Source organism: Neomonachus schauinslandi, chromosome 12 (assembly GCF_002201575.2).
Source record: "Neomonachus schauinslandi chromosome 12, ASM220157v2, whole genome shotgun sequence".
NCBI classification, from domain to species: Eukaryota; Metazoa; Chordata; class Mammalia; order Carnivora; family Phocidae; genus Neomonachus; species Neomonachus schauinslandi.
Window position 1 is genome coordinate 68,881,973 of NC_058414.1, and position 18,721 is coordinate 68,900,693.

At 42.1% G+C, this 18,721-nt stretch overlaps 1 protein-coding gene across 1 annotated transcript in view; it reads right to left on the bottom strand.

The window, feature by feature from the left end:
- The window catches only part of DOCK4 (dedicator of cytokinesis 4), a 426,479-nt gene that overhangs the window by 142,555 nt on the left and 265,203 nt on the right, over nt 1–18,721 (bottom strand). Inside the window, exons 14-16 of the mRNA XM_044920179.1 lie at nt 14,976–15,100; nt 13,979–14,141; nt 8,217–8,323 (exon numbers count right to left, since the gene is read on the bottom strand). Coding sequence (XP_044776114.1) covers nt 8,217–8,323; nt 13,979–14,141; nt 14,976–15,100 — 395 coding nt within the window. The remainder of the gene's footprint in view (nt 1–8,216; nt 8,324–13,978; nt 14,142–14,975; nt 15,101–18,721) is intronic.

Consider the following 18,721-nt stretch of genomic DNA (forward strand, 5'->3'; position numbering starts at 1 on the left):
TTCGCCTCACCTCTCCTCCAGCCTGGGAGCGTCAACACCTCAGCATCTGAGTGTGTGAGAGGTGTGACACCTTGACAATTCTTTTTTTTTTTTTTACATTTTTTAAAATTTTATTATGTTATGTTAATCACCATACATCATTAGTTTTTGACATAGTGTTCCATGATTCATTGGACACCTTGACAATTCTTACAGCTCTAGTCTATCCCTCTCAGCCAAGTATAAATATAACCATTAACATAAATATTAGGACACAAAAGTTATTTCAAGATCTTCCGCCAAGAATACTGGGTGTGTGCGTGTGTGGGTGTGTGCGTGTGTTTGCGTGTATTCGTAGAGGAAGAGCAGGTGAAGAGAATTCTCCCCATCAATTCAGAAAAGAAAAGCACATAATGACTCTTGGGTCTCTATGAAACTTTTGATGATATAACATTTGCCAGGAGTTCGACACTGATTTTTTTTTTTTGTCCAGTAGCAGTCAAAGGAGATAATGCTAGGTATGGGGTCAGAGTTGGAGGTTTTAATCTATTTCTGAAGAGCTGAAGTGGCCTCCAGAAATTGTACAGAGCAATCTCACAGCATATCTTTTGTGTCCCCTGAGGTTGTTAGCGCGCATCCTTTGACACATCATACAAACACTGGAGACTTGAAAAGCAATCCAAGCAATTACCATTTATGATGGTTTACTATATGCCAGGCACTGCAAAGCACTTTATGTGCATTTTCTTATTCTCATAACAACCCCATGAAGCAGGACACTGTAAGCTGAGGAGCCATGTGACGTGTTCGACGTCACATTATCAGTAAGTGTCAGAGTCGGGATTTGAACCCAAGTTTGTGTTCAAAACTACTAGGGAACAGTGCCTCCTTCAAATGTTGTTTTCACCAAGTTTTGAGTTTTGCTATAATGAAGTAAACATTTATTGCTTTACAGGTAACATACTGAATGGTGGGTAAGGCTAAGAAAGACCAAAAAGTTCAGTTTTCAAAAAAAAGGGTGTGTTTGTGGGAGACACCCTGGGAGGCAGCTCAGAGTGGTCTGTGGAGCTGAAATGGCTATGTCAAATACACCTATGAGCCCTACAGCGAGATGGGTAGGTTCTATTCTGAAACCACACACGGAGCGAGGAGGATCATGTGACATGGAGGCAACGGGGAGCAAGACCAGGTAGGAACAGATAAGGCACGACACAGGAGCTTGGGGACACAACAGGTGAGTTAGAGATCATCTGCCAATTCATCTGATGAAAGAGAATCAACTGTAGAGAAACTGGGTTGGGGAGCAGTGAAGAAGAGAAATGGTGTTCCAGAAGGGAGCCCTCTAGGGCAGGGGCAGGTATCAGCAAGAGCTGAAGCCAAGAAGGTTCTCCAGCCTTTTATGAGGAAATGCACGGTTGATTAGCAAAAGCCAGGCAGTGAGGAAGAAAGAGTCACCAGTAAATTCTTCAAGCGTTCTTCAGCCAGGTGGGAGAAGGGACTGTGCTGGGAGTACAATTCCGAGCCAGGGTATGGAGTGGAGAAACCAAACAGAAGGGAACAACCCCGCTCCCCCACTCTGAGGCTAAGAGTCCATTAAGTCACAGAAAGGAAGCTGGAAAAGGATGGTGCGGCACTGCCCATGCGTTAACCAGAAATACTGGTACAAAAGAGCCGTGGCTGAGTGTCTGCAAGCCTGTAAGTCTGAGAATGACCACCGTAACACTACAGCCTTCCATGAAGCTCTAGTGCATACAGGTGAGAAGGCGTCTTGTCACCACAGTCAGATCCAGTTACACCCCTCAACGAGAGGAGTGGTTAAATACGAATCACTTGCTTTCCGGGGATACTCGCACAACTGTTTTGGTTTGGTATAAGGACAACTTTTTTCATCACATCCGGTGCAGACATGGAACAAGGCAGTGAGGACATGAGAATAATAAGACACTGTCCTCCCCGTTCCTTCGTGACAGACACTGCTAATGTATTACGGGGTGATGGATATATGATGAGAGACAGATGATGGAACAATGAACTGAGCCACTCCTTCTGGGAGAAACAAGGCAACATGACCACAGCCTCTTGAGGCTGCTACCGGATTAGAGGAACAAAACAATGTCATTGTCACAGTAAAGGACAATTCTCTGTGTTTCCTCTGATAGGCTGGGATCTGTGCAAGTCATCTCAAAATGGCGTGAAGTTAATTTATTACAAACTAGAGAGGAAGAATTGAGAACCAGCCCTCTGCTTTACTACACTTGAGACTGAAATCAGACCTGACAGGAGAAATGTGCTCAGACTCTCACAGAAAGACTAAATGCAGGCTTTGGGAAACAGTGGTGGTCTCAATGAGCTTTTAAGATGACACCGCTTGACTCACAGTCTATTCCTCTGCCCAGGGTTAAAACCAGTTGGCAAAGCAATGGATGGTGCATCATTCCCCAGGCCATTTTTTTTTTCCCACCATTTTAGACATGTGAAAGAGAGCTGCAATGGTCAGTCATGAGCAGTGTTCCACAAACATCATATCTGCAGTAATACAAACTATGTGACCGAGCGATGAGCATCTATATTTTATGCAGAAATAAACTGGTATGGAAATTCATAGTACATTAATCAATTTAAGGGGTCTATAATTTCTGTACTGCAGAAAGTACTGAATTAAATTTTAAAAATACAGTAAGTTAGACAATCCAGTTGGAACTGTATTTTACCAGTTAATCACAACCAGATTTAAACAGTTGTGGTGGCAAAATACCTTCTTTTAGGGACTCTTTCAGTATGATTAGCCATCCTGGATGATATTATTAAAAGTTTATTAAATTCCTATTTGTCGGTCCTTTAACTTGGTATTAAGAATGTACCAAGGAGGGGCACCTGGGTGGCTCAGTCGTTAAGCGTCTGCCTTCAGCTCAGGTCATGATCCCAGGGCCCTGAGATCGAGCTCCGCATCGGGCTCCCTGCTCCGCGGGAAGCCTGCTTCTCCCTCTACCACTCCCCCTGCTTGTGTTCCCTCTCTCACTTTGTCTCTGTCAAATAAATAAATAAAATCTTAAAAAAAAAAAATGTACCAAGGAAATAAACACAGTCCCTGTCCCTGAGGGCATGATACCTCTGACCTCTGCACTTAGTACCCATGACAAAGTTGTGATAAGGGCCACTGGATTCCAGCCCTGCTGGGGAAGGGCTGCCTGCCTTCAGTCACAGAGAAGAAGAGGCTCACCAAGCAGGCAAGAGAGGAAAAGGCCTTTTATGTGGAAGAAATGGTAACTATCAAGGCACTGCGAGAAGAAAAGCACATAAAGGAGACTCCAGGGCCATGGCAATTAAGTGCAATGTGGGATGCTGGACTGGACTCCCAAACAGAAAAATGACATTAGTGGAAAACCTCGTGAAATTCAAGTACTGCATAAAGGTTAGTTTCAATAAATATGCTAAGGTTATGTAAGATGTTAACATAAGGAGAAGCTAGGTGAAGGGTATATGGGAATTTTCTGTACTATTTTTTGCAACTCTTCTGTAAGTCTAAAATATCTTAAAAACACCTTTTTTGTTGTTGTTGTTGTTAAAGTTCAGGTATATTCAGACAATATGTACCTTAGTAAAGGCTGGAGCATGGGATTTTTCAATATAAAAAAGCCTTGGAACTGCCCGAGACCTCTCAATTAGGAAAAACCCAAGAGAAAAGCTCCGTTTGGGACCTGCTAAGTTTGAGGTGTCCCTGGCAAAGCCAGCTGTGGATGGTCAGTAGGCTGGTAAAAGCTCTGGGCTGGAAAGCCAGTGTGGTCATCAGCAACAGAGACGTGATGGTGAGCAAACCCATGGAAGTAGCTGAGATGGTTTTAGACCGGAGGAGTCACAGACGATGGCCAAGGATGAAATCCATAGCAACACCCACGTGTACGGTGTGGATAAAGACAGCAGGGCCCTCAAAGGAGAAGAAGGATATAACTCAGGAGAACACTGTCGGAACAGACCAAAGAACGTGGGATTTTCAGGAAGGGTCATCAATGGTGTTACATGCTGAAAGGAAGTAAGGAAAGATTCTGAAAAGTGGCCAGTGGCTTTAGCCACTTTGGGAAGACTGACGATGTCCTGGTATAATTTGTAAGAAAGAAGGGGCTTTTGGATGTCCCATTAATAGCCTCAGTGCTAAGACCAAGTCCACCTATTAAGTTATCTTAGCCTTTTTTTCTTTTTTCTGTTCAGCATGGCACATTTCTATGCTAAGCATATCAGCTTACTTCTAATTTTTAAAAGGTTATAGGCATTTCATTTTTAATTTCTCTCACGCTGAGTAATAAAACAGGGGTTACAGGACCCAGGTTGGGCACTAGTGACTACGAGGGAGAAAGTTCATTTGAGCTGTGGGGACAGAAGCAGCCTGAAGAGCAAATGGAATGCAAGGAAGTAGAGACGGTGAGGGAAGACCAGCTTTTCATGGAGACTGACGGTGATGGCAGGGGAAGGAGTGTATGGTCATTTAAAAAGGTTTTTGTTGTTTTTGTTTTTAAGACAAAGGCTTGAGCAGGTTTATGATCTGAGAGAATCCTGCCAGAAGAAAGGAAACAGATATAGTCACAGGAGGAAGAGTGGGGTCTCTTGGGAGTCAGGAAGGAGGGGGATCCTGAAGGAAGCAGGTGGAAGAATTAGGCTTGGAGAGGAGTCTTATCCCATCATCTGAGACAGGAAGCAGGAAGGAAGGGAAGGATGCCTATAAGTTTGCAGGTGGCAAAGGAGAGAACACAGGAAGTTAAGAAAGTTCCTGTCTGATGGCTTCTGTTTTCTCTGCTAAGTAGAGGGGAAGTGGTTGGGTAGGTAGAATGGTAAAATCTTGTAAACAGCTCTCTTCGGGGCTAATCTGTAGTAACTCATGGCCAACCTGGAACAGACACCCTTTGTAAGCTGCATTGCAACTGTTTGAGTTGGTCATGTGTCTCTCTTAGCCTTGATTATGATAGTTTTATCGATAAGAGGTTTGAAATTTTATGTAGTCAAACTTACAAGGTTTTTTTTTTGTACCTGATTTCTAACATTGAGCCATTCTTAGAAAGGCCCTCCTTATCTCAATGTTATAAAAATGTTCAGTCATATTTTTAAGGCTCATACAAGTTTGTTTTTTTTTTTAAACCTTTAATCTGGAACTTGTTTTGGTCTAAGAAGCAAGGTAGGAAATCCAGTTCTTTCTTTTCCCCCAACACCTATCATGGTCATCTCAACACTACTTATTACATGGGCTATTTTTTCTACTCAATGATTTGAAACCACTCCTCCTCCTTTTTTTTTTTTTCTCTTTTCTACTTTTTTTTTTAATAGTAAATTCAAGGCTGCAACTATCAGCAGGCTGCATGCCTTCCTCCCATGACAGAAGAAGGATAAGCATTATGCTCATAATACGGTTTTATAATCATTACACTACAAGAGGCCTTAGGCTGAAACTGAACTTGCTGGCTCAGTACTATGAAAAAGAAAACCATGGCATCAACTAGACTAAAAACAAAAGTTGTTATACTTGGCGAGAATCCCACGCCTCTTTAAATAAGCAACATTGAATAACCCTAATCATAAGACGACAAAGCTACTTACCGTTCTTCTGTGGAGCTAAAGCTTCCTGACGGGCCCCCTCAAAGTAGGTCTGCCCAAAATTAGACAATCTACAGACATCATCCTGAGCCTCCTTTGTGGTTCAGAAAGATCATTGGGAACACTTGCCTTTTAAATTGCTCAAGCTCAAATAAATAAATTTTCCTATGCATTATGGATCAGAATTCTGAATACTCCATGAAAATTTGTACAACGGCATGAGCAGATTCAAAGCTCTGCTTCTGAGAAAAGTTTGCCCTTGCCAACCGGCACCCGACAGGACTCCGATATCAGAGTAGAATGGTTCTCTGTCTGGGAATCGATACCAGTTGAACTCCTAAATACTTCGGTAGAGAAGCAAGGCCTGCTACCTGTCCTCCTGGCATCTTAAGAATATGGATGTCTTTAAAAACCAACTGTGAATCTTGGCATTATTTGTATTCATTTAGAGGAGTCAATCTGGACTTGACTGGACACTTAGCACCTGCCCCAAAACACTGTCTAACCCAGAGGTGAGAAAGTCCACACTTGATGTGCCATATAAGAGTGATTCATTCTTCGGGCACCTGGGTGGCTCAGTTGGTTAAGCAACTGCCTTCGGCTCAGGTCATGATCCTGGAGTCCCAGGATCGAGTCCCGCATCGGGCTCCTTGCTCAGCAAGGAGTCTGCTTCTCCCTCTGACCCTCTCCCCCTCATGCTCTCTCTCTCTCTCAAATAAATAAATAAAATCTTTAAAAAAAAAAAAAAGAGTGATTCATTCTTCTATATATTAGTGGGAAAACTGGAGCTCACTTTTAATTAACTTAACCCTGCCTTTTCTGAGTCAAGATTTAATGTTACACAGAGGCAAAATCACAAACACTCATACAAAGCACCATATGTCTTTTGGAAAACTGTAGCTGAAGACATTGCCTGTCATGTATCTCACAAAAGGCACCTCCCACCTAACAGAGAGATAAACTGATCATCTCAGGTACCTAGTACATTGAGATCCTCTGTTTGCTTTACTGATTAAGATACTTTTCCTTTGTATTTTAACATTGTAAGCATCTTGAAGTCCATTTTTGAAGTAGAGAGAACGTAAATGCCAGAAACAGGAGGGACTTGAACTGTTTTGTTCATCACTACATTTCCAGAACCTAGGATAGTGCCTGACTTGTCATTTGTGGTTGATAAATGTGTTGAACAAATAACTAGAAAATAAATGATTCAAGAAACATGCACATACATAACCATGTGCATACCAGAAGTGACCAGGTGTGTTGTGCATTGACACTCATTTTATTAGCAATAATCCAAAGGTAAGGGAAGTTTTTGTTTGTATCTCCTTCATTCATTCAATAAATCTTTGCTGCACACCTATGGTGTGCCAGAACCCCTGACAAAGTTCTCACTCTTAAGGGACTCCTAAATCTATTGGAGTAAGCTGAGGGAGCATCAGATAATTAGGGGACAGTGTTATGAGTACAATGGTAAGAGATGTGTGCAGATATCTACAGAACTCAGGGGAGGGCAGTTGGCCAGCTAGGAACACAGGGAGTGGGGGCCGGGGAGTGAGGACCATTCTTCTGATGAAGGTTGTGGACAAGGTGAGCCTCCAAGGATGAGCAGAGTTAGCCACGAAGAGAGGCAGGGGAAGCATGACTCTAGGGGTGCCAAGGGCAAAGTCATAGCAGGGAGAACCAGCAGCCAGTGGGGGAAGGAACTAGAAAGAGCTGGATGTGGCCATGGTATCAAGAACAGAAGCACTCAGAGGTGAGGCAGTTGGGAGTCAGAAGCCCTGAACATCCTGAGAAGTCTGAGATTTATTTTCTCAGCAATTGGGAGTTTTTTTACGGGGTTTAAATTGAGAAGAGGCCCCGTTAGACCTGTACCTTAGATAGGTCACCCCAATGGCTGCTGAAATCTGGACCAGAGGGAGACAAGAGCCAGGTGGGCAGGACCACTTAGCTCAGGGGCAAGCTGGTAAGAGCCTGGAATGTCATGTGATTACAGAAACAGAGAAATGCAACAGAGAAGTATTTTGGAGAAAATTGTGTATTTTAATTCTGTATTTTACAGTGACTAGTATACTTCATTATTACTAGTATTCCCTGATAACTTCTAAGGAGCTCTGGTTTTGTGAACTTTCTTTTTATTGCCTACTACAGTATACTTCGTTCCTAATGTTTTTACGACGATTCCTGATGCACAAAATAGAAAGTAACAACTGCTGATGTTGTCCGGACAGAGGACCACCATATCTCTGCCTGCTTAGTGAGAGCAGCAAACCAGAAACATGCAATGATGACCCTGCTAAATTTATTCCTGGGGCGGTACCGAAAGCACGTATGTACTGGAAATATTTAAAAACCTATTTGTAAGGTTATTTAATCCTCTCACAGCAATGGAAAGAACTTTAAGGTCAACATAGAGACTTTCCCAAACATCTACACCTAAGTTAAGATAAAGATATTAATCATCTTTAAAACACGTTTCAGAATGACACAGAACACAGAGACCATCCTTTCAAAAAGACACACTCCTTGCCAACAATCTTCCAAAAGAGTATTTTTTTCAGTCATTTTTTTCTCTTTTCCAGAGTGATAACAAGATAATGAGTTAATAATTCAGCCCTGTTTATCACAGCCCGTCGCCAACATCTGACTGATGTTACCTTATGCACGATGAGCTCATGAGTGCCATCTGGAAGAGTCCTACCATCTTCCTGCATCAGAGGGACGAAGGAGAAACCAAACAGTTTCTTCTCTCCTTTCTCCTTTGCTGTGAGAAAAGAGAGAAAGAATTATTTCCTTTTTAAAATGCCTGCTTACACACTTGTGTTCTGACTCACAGATTGTCAACAAGCCTGATCATCAAGAAATACAACCCACACTCACCAGTTCCCTCTACACAATTGAGAGCAGCTTTGTGATGAGACCTCTACCTATAGGAGCCACCCTCCAACCCATATTCCTGCCCTGTAGCCTGCAAAGGACACTGCCTGATGAATTTTCATCATGGGACTCACTATCTGAAATTACGTTTTTTAAAAAAATTTCTGGATTGCCTGTTTTTTCTCTTCACGTCCTACCCTCCACTCCCAGCCGTAAGCATCACTGAGGGCAGGATTCTACGTTATTTTATTCAAGCTTGGTCCTCAAAGAGTGCCAAGAACATAGCAGGTTCTCACTAAGTATATGTTAAATCCACGAACAAGTGAATGAATGGACGTGAAATTCAAAGTTTTGTTTACGACTCGTGCAAAGGTAGTTTCTAAGCTCTGCCTTGGCCTATAATAGAACTTTCCCTATGTCCACGTGTGTGAAGACAGAGAGCCCTGTGGAAGCTACTTCCCTGGGATCTTAGACATGTGGATAAAAAACATGAACTGCTATCTATAGCTTAAGAAGAGCTTATTACAGTAGTATTCTGGAAGCTGGAAATGGGGCAATGAGGTTTTCAGATGCCTAATGAAGAATTACAATGGCTAGAAAGGTCAAAGATCATCGGCAATTATTCACAGAGAAGGAAATTGAGATCGCATGATATCAGGTAATTTGCTCTAGATCTCGAGTACCATTCCAGTTCTTTCCACCAACTTTCCTTTTCTCCAAAAATGGAGAAAGCTTTAAAAGAAACTGGTTGGTTCTACTGAACTGTCTCCTTGTATTGAGATGGGCAGGGAGGAATTCCAGGGTCTGCAGCCTATCCTGGGCTGGACGGTTATTCTTTCCCACACAGGTGTGGAAGTGGAGCATTATACTTGATAGAAGAGTTCAGCTCTGGGATGCAGTAAGGCCTGAGCTAGCAGGAGTTAGATATGGTGACCTTGAAGATCAAACAGGAGACTTTAGCAACACATCATTCCCTCATGATTGCTTCTGGCATTTAACCACAGGGAAGTGGGACACCACATAGAGAACAGTAATTTTGGCTTGCTGGTTTTGGCCCCTAGCATTAGGACATCCCTGAAAATGTGCTTCTAGGAAACAATTTTCTTCTAAAGTCATTAATTTCAACCCCAGAGAGAAACTGGGAAAATATCACTGTTAAGTGAAAATCACAGTGAAGATCTCTAGGATGAGATTTCTACATCAGTGAGAGTGCTGGCTATGGAACTTATGATTTAGGGGAGGAGACTTACTTAGAAATACTTTCCTAAGTTTATGTGACCACATTTTTGGTGTCATTTTTGGTATTTAATTTGGGAGGGTAACAAGATTTCGTGAATGAATAAATTAGCAAAGGTAAGAAACAAAGCAATAGTTTCCCCAAATTTGTCTTTTGTTATAAAAGAAAAATAAATACCAAAGTTTAAAGTACATGGCCTTTTGTCCTGAGCCACTAGATCAGCCAATAAGTTGAATGGACTATGACGCCTAAGTTGAATGGACTATGACGCCTTCTTTTACTAATGAAGACCCTACATTTATGGATTCCACCTCCTAACTTTCCAATCCATTCTTTCTAATACCCTAACTCCAACAACTGTGTCCTGGGACCTCCAATTTACTGACCCCCTCTCCATGCCCCTCTGCTCTCACTTCCCATTTCTACGCTTCATCCTCCTAATCAGTTCGAACCCTCTCTACCCGCTACCCCTCCATGCTTCTCATTATTGTAACGTTAACATTGTACTGGGCTGATACCCAACTTGCACCTTAGTCTACACCTGCACCATACTAACCTCACTTTAATGAATGCACATTAACCAGAGATGGGCCCTGAGCTGGGCAAATCTGCCACATTTTTCTAAGCTCACCTTTTCACTTTTCCAGATAGGGATTTCATCCATCCTCTTCCCTTCTCAAGCTGCCAATACCTCAGCATGTCCCTTACTCTCAGCAGATGCACAGAGGGCTCCCACACGCTCTGCCCATTACCCCACCTGCATGGGCCCTCCTGCACTATGCCTGAACTGTCCGCTTAACCCAGAGCACTGGACCCCATGCTTCCCATCCTCAAGGGCACTGCTCCTACACTTGACCCCTCTTTCTTCTACATCATCAGCTTGTCCTCTCTACCAAATCATTTGCACCAAACATGTTTTAGAACTCCATCTTAAAAAAGAAAAAAAACCCTCCCATGACCCACGGTTCCATTAGAGTTACTATCCCATTTCTCTGCTCTCTTGTATTCTTTAGAGCAAAGTTTCTGGAAAGATCTGTCTGTACTTACTGCCTGCCCTTCCTTTCCTCCACCTCACTCCTGGACTCAACTCGCGCTAGGCTTCCATCACCACAAATCCACTAAGACCACTTGTTAGGTTCAATGACTTCCATGATGCCAAACTAGGTGATAATCCCGCTGTCTTCCACTTATTTGATTTATCACTGGCACCTGGCAGAGCAGATCAATCCTCTCTTGAAAATCTTTCTTCTATTAACTTCCTAGGTTCTATTCCTGGACTCTCCTTCTACCTCACGGGCTATTCCTTCTTAATTTCCTTAGTGGCTTCTTCTCATTCTCCCATGATGTCAATGTGAAAGTACACCAGAGAGCCGTTCTTGGACATCCCTTTCCTATCTAAACTTATGTTTAGAAATCGCGTCCAGTGTCAAGGCTCTGAAAATCATGGGCATCCGTGATATGCTGGAGCTGGCTGGTAGTGGCTCGCAAGAGTTGACACTGTGCATCTTTTCCCAACTCCAAGTTCAGTGATGGTCATGTTGGTAGCTTGAATTTGGCCATGGTGGGAATATTTACTTGATGGAAATCAGCAAATCCTATAATTCAGGGGTCCCTTCTCCCCCAGCTCAAGTTGTGGTTATTATATATTTACGGCACAGCACTGAACCGTATGTCTTCCTTCTCAAGCTTAAGTCTCCAGCTTGGATTGCTTTCAATTGTCTATTTGACATCTTGAATGTCTAAGAGACTTCTCAGATTTCACACGCAATGTTTGGTTTTTGCTCTCCAAAAGTTTGATTTTTCATGTTGCCCTCTCTCAGGCCAAAATCTTGGGGGTCATCCTTGACTTTTCTCCTTCCTTCATATCTAGTCTATCAATAAATCTGTGAAAAAGAATTGACCTACTACCATTCTAATGCAAACCTTTTTAACCTCTTACTTGGAGGACTGCTAAAGCCTCTTGAATGGTCTTTCTGTTCCCACCTACAACCTATCATACAAAAGCAGCCAGGCTCTTCTTTAAATCTAAATCCTCTAAGGGTGCTCCTTGCTCCAAACAAAGTCTAAAGTCTTCCCCATGACTTACAAGACAATATGGGATATCTGGTTCCCTTGCTACATCTCTGGCCTCATCTCCAAACTCTCTCAGCTGCTCATTCTGGCCTCCTGGATATCCCTCAAAACTGCCAAGCATGTTTCAAGCTTAAGTGTTTTATATTTACTGTTTTCTCTGCCTGTAATAGTCTTTCCCCAGATACCCAAAGGCTCATGCCTTTCTTTCAGCTTGTTGCTGATACATCTCATTATCAGAGAGCTTCTTTGTAAAATAGCAACACAGCACCATCACTTTCCAGCACCTAATCCCAATTTAATCTTCTTTACAGCACTTATCACGGCCTGATATAGTATGTATTTATTTGCTCAGATATTGTCTGTCTTCCCTTCCTAGCACGAAAGCTCTATGAGAGGAGATACTCAGTTGTGTTCACTCGTGTATCTCCAATGCCCAGTAAAGTGCTTGACACATAGTAAGTGTTCAGTAAACATGTGTTTCATGAATAAAAGATACTTCTTGAATAAATATATGTACACAGGAGCGCCTGGGTGGCTCAGTCGGTTAAGCATCTGCCTTTGGCTCACGTCATGATCTCAGAGTCCTGGGATTGAGCCCTGTGTCATCGGGCTCCCTGCTCAGTGGGGAGCCTGCTTCTCCTTCTCCCACTGCACCACCCACCCCCACCACCGCTTATGCTCAGTCTCTCGCTTTCTCGCTCTCAAATAAATAAAATCTTTAAATATATATAATAATATATACATATACACAGAGAAATACTTGGGAGCTCATGTGATAAAGTAACTGCTCTGATTATTCAGTTTATGGGATTATGGGGATTTCTTTTCTTCATGCTTGTGCTGTTTCTTCTGAATTTTAACAACGAAATTCAAAAAACAAACTAACACTGTGAACAATGTTTGAAATACAAGGACAAGAGGACAGAGATCTAATAGGTTTTACTGAAAATAGCCTTTTTTCCATTTTCCAAGTTCTGAGTTAAAATAAATTTCTCCCAATGTTCTTTCTCCCTTTTCTCTCATTTCATCTTTACTTTTCTCTTTTTTGTACCTTAAAGTTCAAAGCTCGTGTGAGCTCGACTGAGAATTTATAACAAAGATTGGGGAAGGAATGCTATAGCACCATTCCAAGTGCTTTATGTTTTGCCACTCCCAGTCTTTTCCATGACACTCCTCTGGGAATTTGGAAGAACGGTAAGACCTTGCTAGTCATCTCCCTACATTCTGAAACATCCACCAAAGCATCATTACTGGAGCTCCCTGAGCCAATTCCAAAACATGCCATCATCCCTGCAACAGACAGTCCTCTCTCTGAATCCTGGGTGAATTACACAGCCCTCGGGCGAGGGCACCTCCTGTCTATTGGCAATGCCCCCATTCTTTCCAGACTAGAGAGAAGTCTGCTGTTTCTCCAGTAATGTGATTCCTCTGTGCCTCTTGTTTGTTTCCGAAGCAAGCACTTCTGGTAGTGTCTAAGATACGCGTCAGGGACACAGGGATACCAGAAGATGGGAGTGGGGGCTTGAGAGGGTGGTCAAGAGTGCAAAAGAATTAAAATAGAGATGTCAAGAAATGACAATTTTAGGGACAGTGATGTTTATATGGGCAAATCCTTTATCATCTCTACATCTTGGGATTTTTTAGTTCTGTAAAATGAAGCAATTATTTCACATCCTCTCTAAGGCCTATTCGACTGACATTACTTGTCATCTGAATATCAAGACGGCATGGTGATGCAGACATATGCAAATCAGATATAAATCTGAGCCAATCAGAGGCTTTCCTAGGGACTTCACAGGCCCAGGAAAGTCCTCGTGGTTTCCCCTGAGCTGTCTGAGAGCTGGGTGAGCTCTTGGCTGGAGAGCAGCAGATGGGTCAGGACTGCCTAAGCCCGCTGAGCCAGACAAGTTTTTAATGCTGTGTCTCCCCTTTCTGTCTAATCTTTCTAGACTACGAAAGTGATAAACTCATTTTTTATGAAAATGGTCAATTTAAGGAGAACCCTGTAGACTTCCGTATGTATTGTTTCCCTCCTTCTCCTTCCTGTATGTTTCCACAGAGATTATTGGTTCTTTGAGAAGAAGTGAGCCCACTCACCTCTCAGGACCCCACTGACCCTCATTCCTCCCTCTTGAAGGTCTCTGCTTTGTCACCCTTTCTGCCCATACTGTCACCACAGCTCAGCAAGCACCTTACCCCAGCACAACAAAGCCAACCCCAAGAAACACTTACTGGAACAATGCCGAAATTCAAAGCGGATGTGTGCGCCCCTGAATTTATCCACAGGAATAGGAAGTTTGAGCAGTTCGGACCACCTGGGACTGTTGTTATGATAAAGCACAAAGGAGTGGTACTCACTAGCTGGCGGCTCTCCAGAGCCGAAGGAGATAAAATCCTAAACAAAGGAAACATGCAGATTAAAGAAAGCTTCATTTAGAGATTATCTGAAAAACAGCAGAGCAATTGCTTTGTTCTATCTGCCTGCTCTCCAAATGGCACTTCATGGAGAACGGCCTCCCCTGTCCTTCCCAGTGCTGTTTTGCACCTGCTTCTGCCAGTGACCGCGTCTGTTTAATGCCCACGCACATCTCCCAGGGCCTCCTGTGCCGAGGGTGGACCTTGGGGACAAGCACGAGATGGGCAACTGCATGCCCAATTTGGAGTTCACCTACGCGGCGAAGTCCTCAGCCTGCCCTGTCACAAGCCTGTTCTGTGCCTCTCTGGGAAATGCAGGAAGCTGTGAGGCTCGCACGAACAACTTCTCGCATAAAGGAACCTGAAAGGAACCTGCTATTACCATCCCAATCAGTAATAGCCCACTCCGCATGCCCTAGTTTGATCAAAATGAAAATACATGGGACTAAATGTGGCAGTTTTTATTTTTTTTTAACCAGTCGCCAAAGACAAAGTGTTCACCTCCAAAACTACGACAGATGAAAGTGGGAGAATGGAATGACAATAAAAATGCTACATTTAAGGAAGAGCTGCCATGAGGAAATTCCTGCCACAATTCATGAGACAAGCCAACTGTAAAACCTTCTTGTTTCTCTACTTTCTTTTCTGGAAGGTATATCAATGATTAAAAAAAGGAAAGAAAACTATACAGGGGTGGAGGAGAAAAATAAGATCGAAAAGACTGCAAGTACAGAAATTAACTGATCACATTAAAGGTGAACCCAAAATGATGACACGGGATCATTTTACCAGAAAGTACCCAGTATTCACATACCTTTAAGATCTGGCCACTATTCTCCACAATGAACATGGTCACTTCCACGTTTCTGGCCACGCTCTTCCCTCCTTTCTCAAATTCGCCCCTTTCTATAGTGATGTATAAATCATTTCTCATTTCACCTAGTAGGAAAATTAAAACCATGTTTATATATTTGTGTGTGTGTGTGTGTGTGTGTATAAAACTAGGAAGTGTAATACAGTACACTATCAAGAAAAACCTTAGTTCATAAAATGTACTATTATAGCATACATATAAAAGTAAAAATACTATATTTACACTTTTATATAAGGGTTCCCACCCTCAACTGCCAATATCCAAGAGAAGTGAAGACCAGCCTCTGCTGGTCTGAATTTGCAGTACTGAAAATGTACAGTTAGGAGGTGAATACGGGGATTGAGTAGGAAGGTGTTGTCACGTTTCACCATTTTTCAGTATTTCCCTCATTTCATTTATGAGGTGTGATTACAAAATGACAGCCTAGCAGGGTGGCTCAAAGAAGCCAGTCTTAATACTCTATAGACACAACACTTAGAGTAGAAGAAATACCCAAGTGGAATAAAATGACAGGACTGCAAAGAGTAGAGTTACAATTTAAATCTTTTTCCAAAATTCATGGACAAAATGATCTCACTGCTGGAAGAATCCAGGTTAGTGCTTTATGAACACAGATGTAGAATAATTCAGTTATGCAGACAAGCTTGGCTGCAAATTCCTTACCATCAAGCTATAAAACAAGATTCAAACTGACATATTCTATGAACACATATGCCATTTATTTTTTTCTCCATTGGTGATTTATAAAACTTACTGCCCCAAGAAAAAAGAGGAATTTGATGCCAATGAGCAAACTTAGGCAAACAGGCTGAAAGCATGCTTTTATCTTTCTATAAGAATTAAGGGTAAGTGGTGAGTGAATAGGGAAGTGAGAAAGAAGTAAACAAACTGTTACCAGAAAGTTTTTGAAGATAAATACTGGTAAGGTTGGCAGAGTTGAATTCACTTTTACTTAACAGAGCTTTCAAACATTAGAAGAATCACCATCAGTACTCTTTTTTTTCCTCTAATAAAAAAACCTCTCCACAAAAAAAGCGCAGATCACTAGAAGGAACAATAACCATACAAATAAGACCACAACTGGGAGATTTAGAAAACTTCCTGACCAAAGTGTGTACAAGAAAGTACCCCAGGTTTCAAAACCATGGGGGAATACCAGTGTGACTGGTCACCTTCCTCCACGAAGACCAACTTTTGATGATGGCATCATTTACGAATGACCTGAGCTGACCAGGAAACAGATGGGCCATAAAAGAGAGAAAATGAGTAAGTTCCAAAAAGGATGAAATTGAAACCACCCTTTACAAAGAGTATATAAAAAATACATTGGAATTAACAGATACAGTGGTCTCTGGTGTACGCATTTCTAATGCTCTCATCCAAATCGATTTGGAGAGGCAACGATCTTGGAGTTCTGGGAGAAAACCAATGTATTTCATCATATTTAAAATTAGATCTGTATGCTTTATAAGTGTTTTGTTTGAATCATCTCTTTTGTTTTAAATTTATAGAGAATGGCCCAGTAAATTTTTGATTTTGTTACTATATGTATTCATTACTATACACATACACCTTTAATATAAGTGCATTTTAACAATTTAACAATCCCATTACAGAATGAATAGTACATTCACAGAGTCTGTCCTCTGAATCAACCAATTTCAACCAAATCAAAATAGGTCTGGTATTGCTAATGGTCCGTACACGTGCTATTTCAACAATATGTCTGGGAGGAAATTCTTGACAATAGTTTCCCCACTAACAGATTTGGCAGATAAAAAAGCAACACTCAAATCAAGGTAGTTGAGAGCAAAAGAGGTCTGTTAACAATAGTAAAATTCCTTTGCTTCTTGGAGTAGATGACACATAATGAGTAGTTCTGCTTACAAACAGACCACAACATACACTGATTAATGGGAAGTGTAGCTACAGGGGTTTCTACCTTAGGAAGTTCTCATAATGAGTCATTAGCTAGTCCAAACCACATGGGGATTAATTGTCCTGCAGAATGAGGAGTGTTTCTTGGGGAGGGGCTTTCCACTCTCATCTGCCGGAAGGAATGGCAACTCTGACTTTAGCAAAGGCAAGAGGGGATGAGGGAGGCTTGCAAGCTGACCAGTTTTGCCCAGGCTGTAGGTCAGGCCTGAAGGAGGAAGAGGGGCAGTGGGGAGAAATGTGCTGGGAAATTCTGTCTCCATGTGGTCATGCCACAAATATATTTTGAGCACCCACTATGTGCCAGATACTATTCTAGGCCAGGTAGACCAGGTACACCCCGCTGTGAACAAAGCAAAGCAAAAATCCTTTTCCCACAGAGCTGAGATTCTAGGAACGGGGAGGTCTTTAATAAAGAAGTCAAATATATAGCATGTTGAATAATAATAGGAAGTGCTGGGATAAAAGTAAGACTGAGAACGGGCAGAGAGAGTGCCGGATGGGGGCCGAGGGGGTGTTATATGAGAAAAGACCTCACGGAGGAGATGAGAGATCTGAGGAAGGTAGAATATATTTTGATCAAGGAGCAAGGCTGAAAATGGCATTAGCTTCCCGAATCAATCCACAAAGCCTGTTTCGCTCACACCATAGCTGGACTCTCCTATCTCTTCTGAATTCAGAAAAGATTGTGGGTTCAAATAAGCCTAAAGGATATAGAGTTACAGCACGACTGGAATAAAAGATCTGGATTCAAGTCTCTCTCTCTCTCTACTGTCTGCACTGTGTGATAAGAGTCTAGACAGGGTAATATAAACCTCCAGGCCTCACGTTTCTGTGTTATTAAAATGGAGGTGGGGTAAAGACAGAGGCAGGGGTAAGAGAGATGGTAGGAGGGACAAGACTACTTTGTCATGTTACGCTGTGTCTGTGACTTAGAGAAGAACTTCTGAAATATACATATTCATAAATAAGAGCCCCTCATGCACACGCTTTCCTTTTCTGGTCTTTAACGGACACTATCCCTGCAACCCCTTTCTCTCTTGCAAACCTTTTAGACTCAAGTAAGATTTTTCTGAAAAGAGAATACACGACAAGGAGAACATTTCTCCTGGGTGATATTCTACATATGTCTCCCCAGGAATTCTGCAGCTTGCTATGTTCCAATACCACAAAGTATCGCATCTTGCCAAAATATGCAGCAGGATGAAGTTGAAATATGTGCTAATTAAAATCAATACACTTGAGGTCAGCTCTGGAGAAAACTAATAAGCCCAAATGGTGTTAAGAAAGCATCTTGGGTAATTAAGAGAGAAACCATAAAGTGGGTATGAAATGGAGTCATAGCACTAGTGTGAAAAGCTATTTTCCTGACAAGGTTTATTAACACCTTGCACCTCTCAAATTTAATACTCTGTAAATTTGATGTGCATAACACTTTCTTCTGTTCAGCAGGCCCACTGGCTTTGCACATGTGAAGGCTTCTGAAAATATCACTGTAGACAGAAAAAAATGTAAGGTCACAACAATGGGAACAAATTCAAAAGAGTTCAGCGACTGCAGTCAAACGGGGTCAATTTATGGCTTGACCTCAGTAGCCAAGAGGTTTCCATCAGTAGCTGAAAACCGTGATCTTTGATTCTGTGCTATGAACTCCTTGGATAAAGCCATAGAGAGCAAGCTCAGCACATCAAGCAAACCACTGCACTCAGCCACGGGCTAATCAAGTGTCTTAATCTGTGCTGGGTATTTGT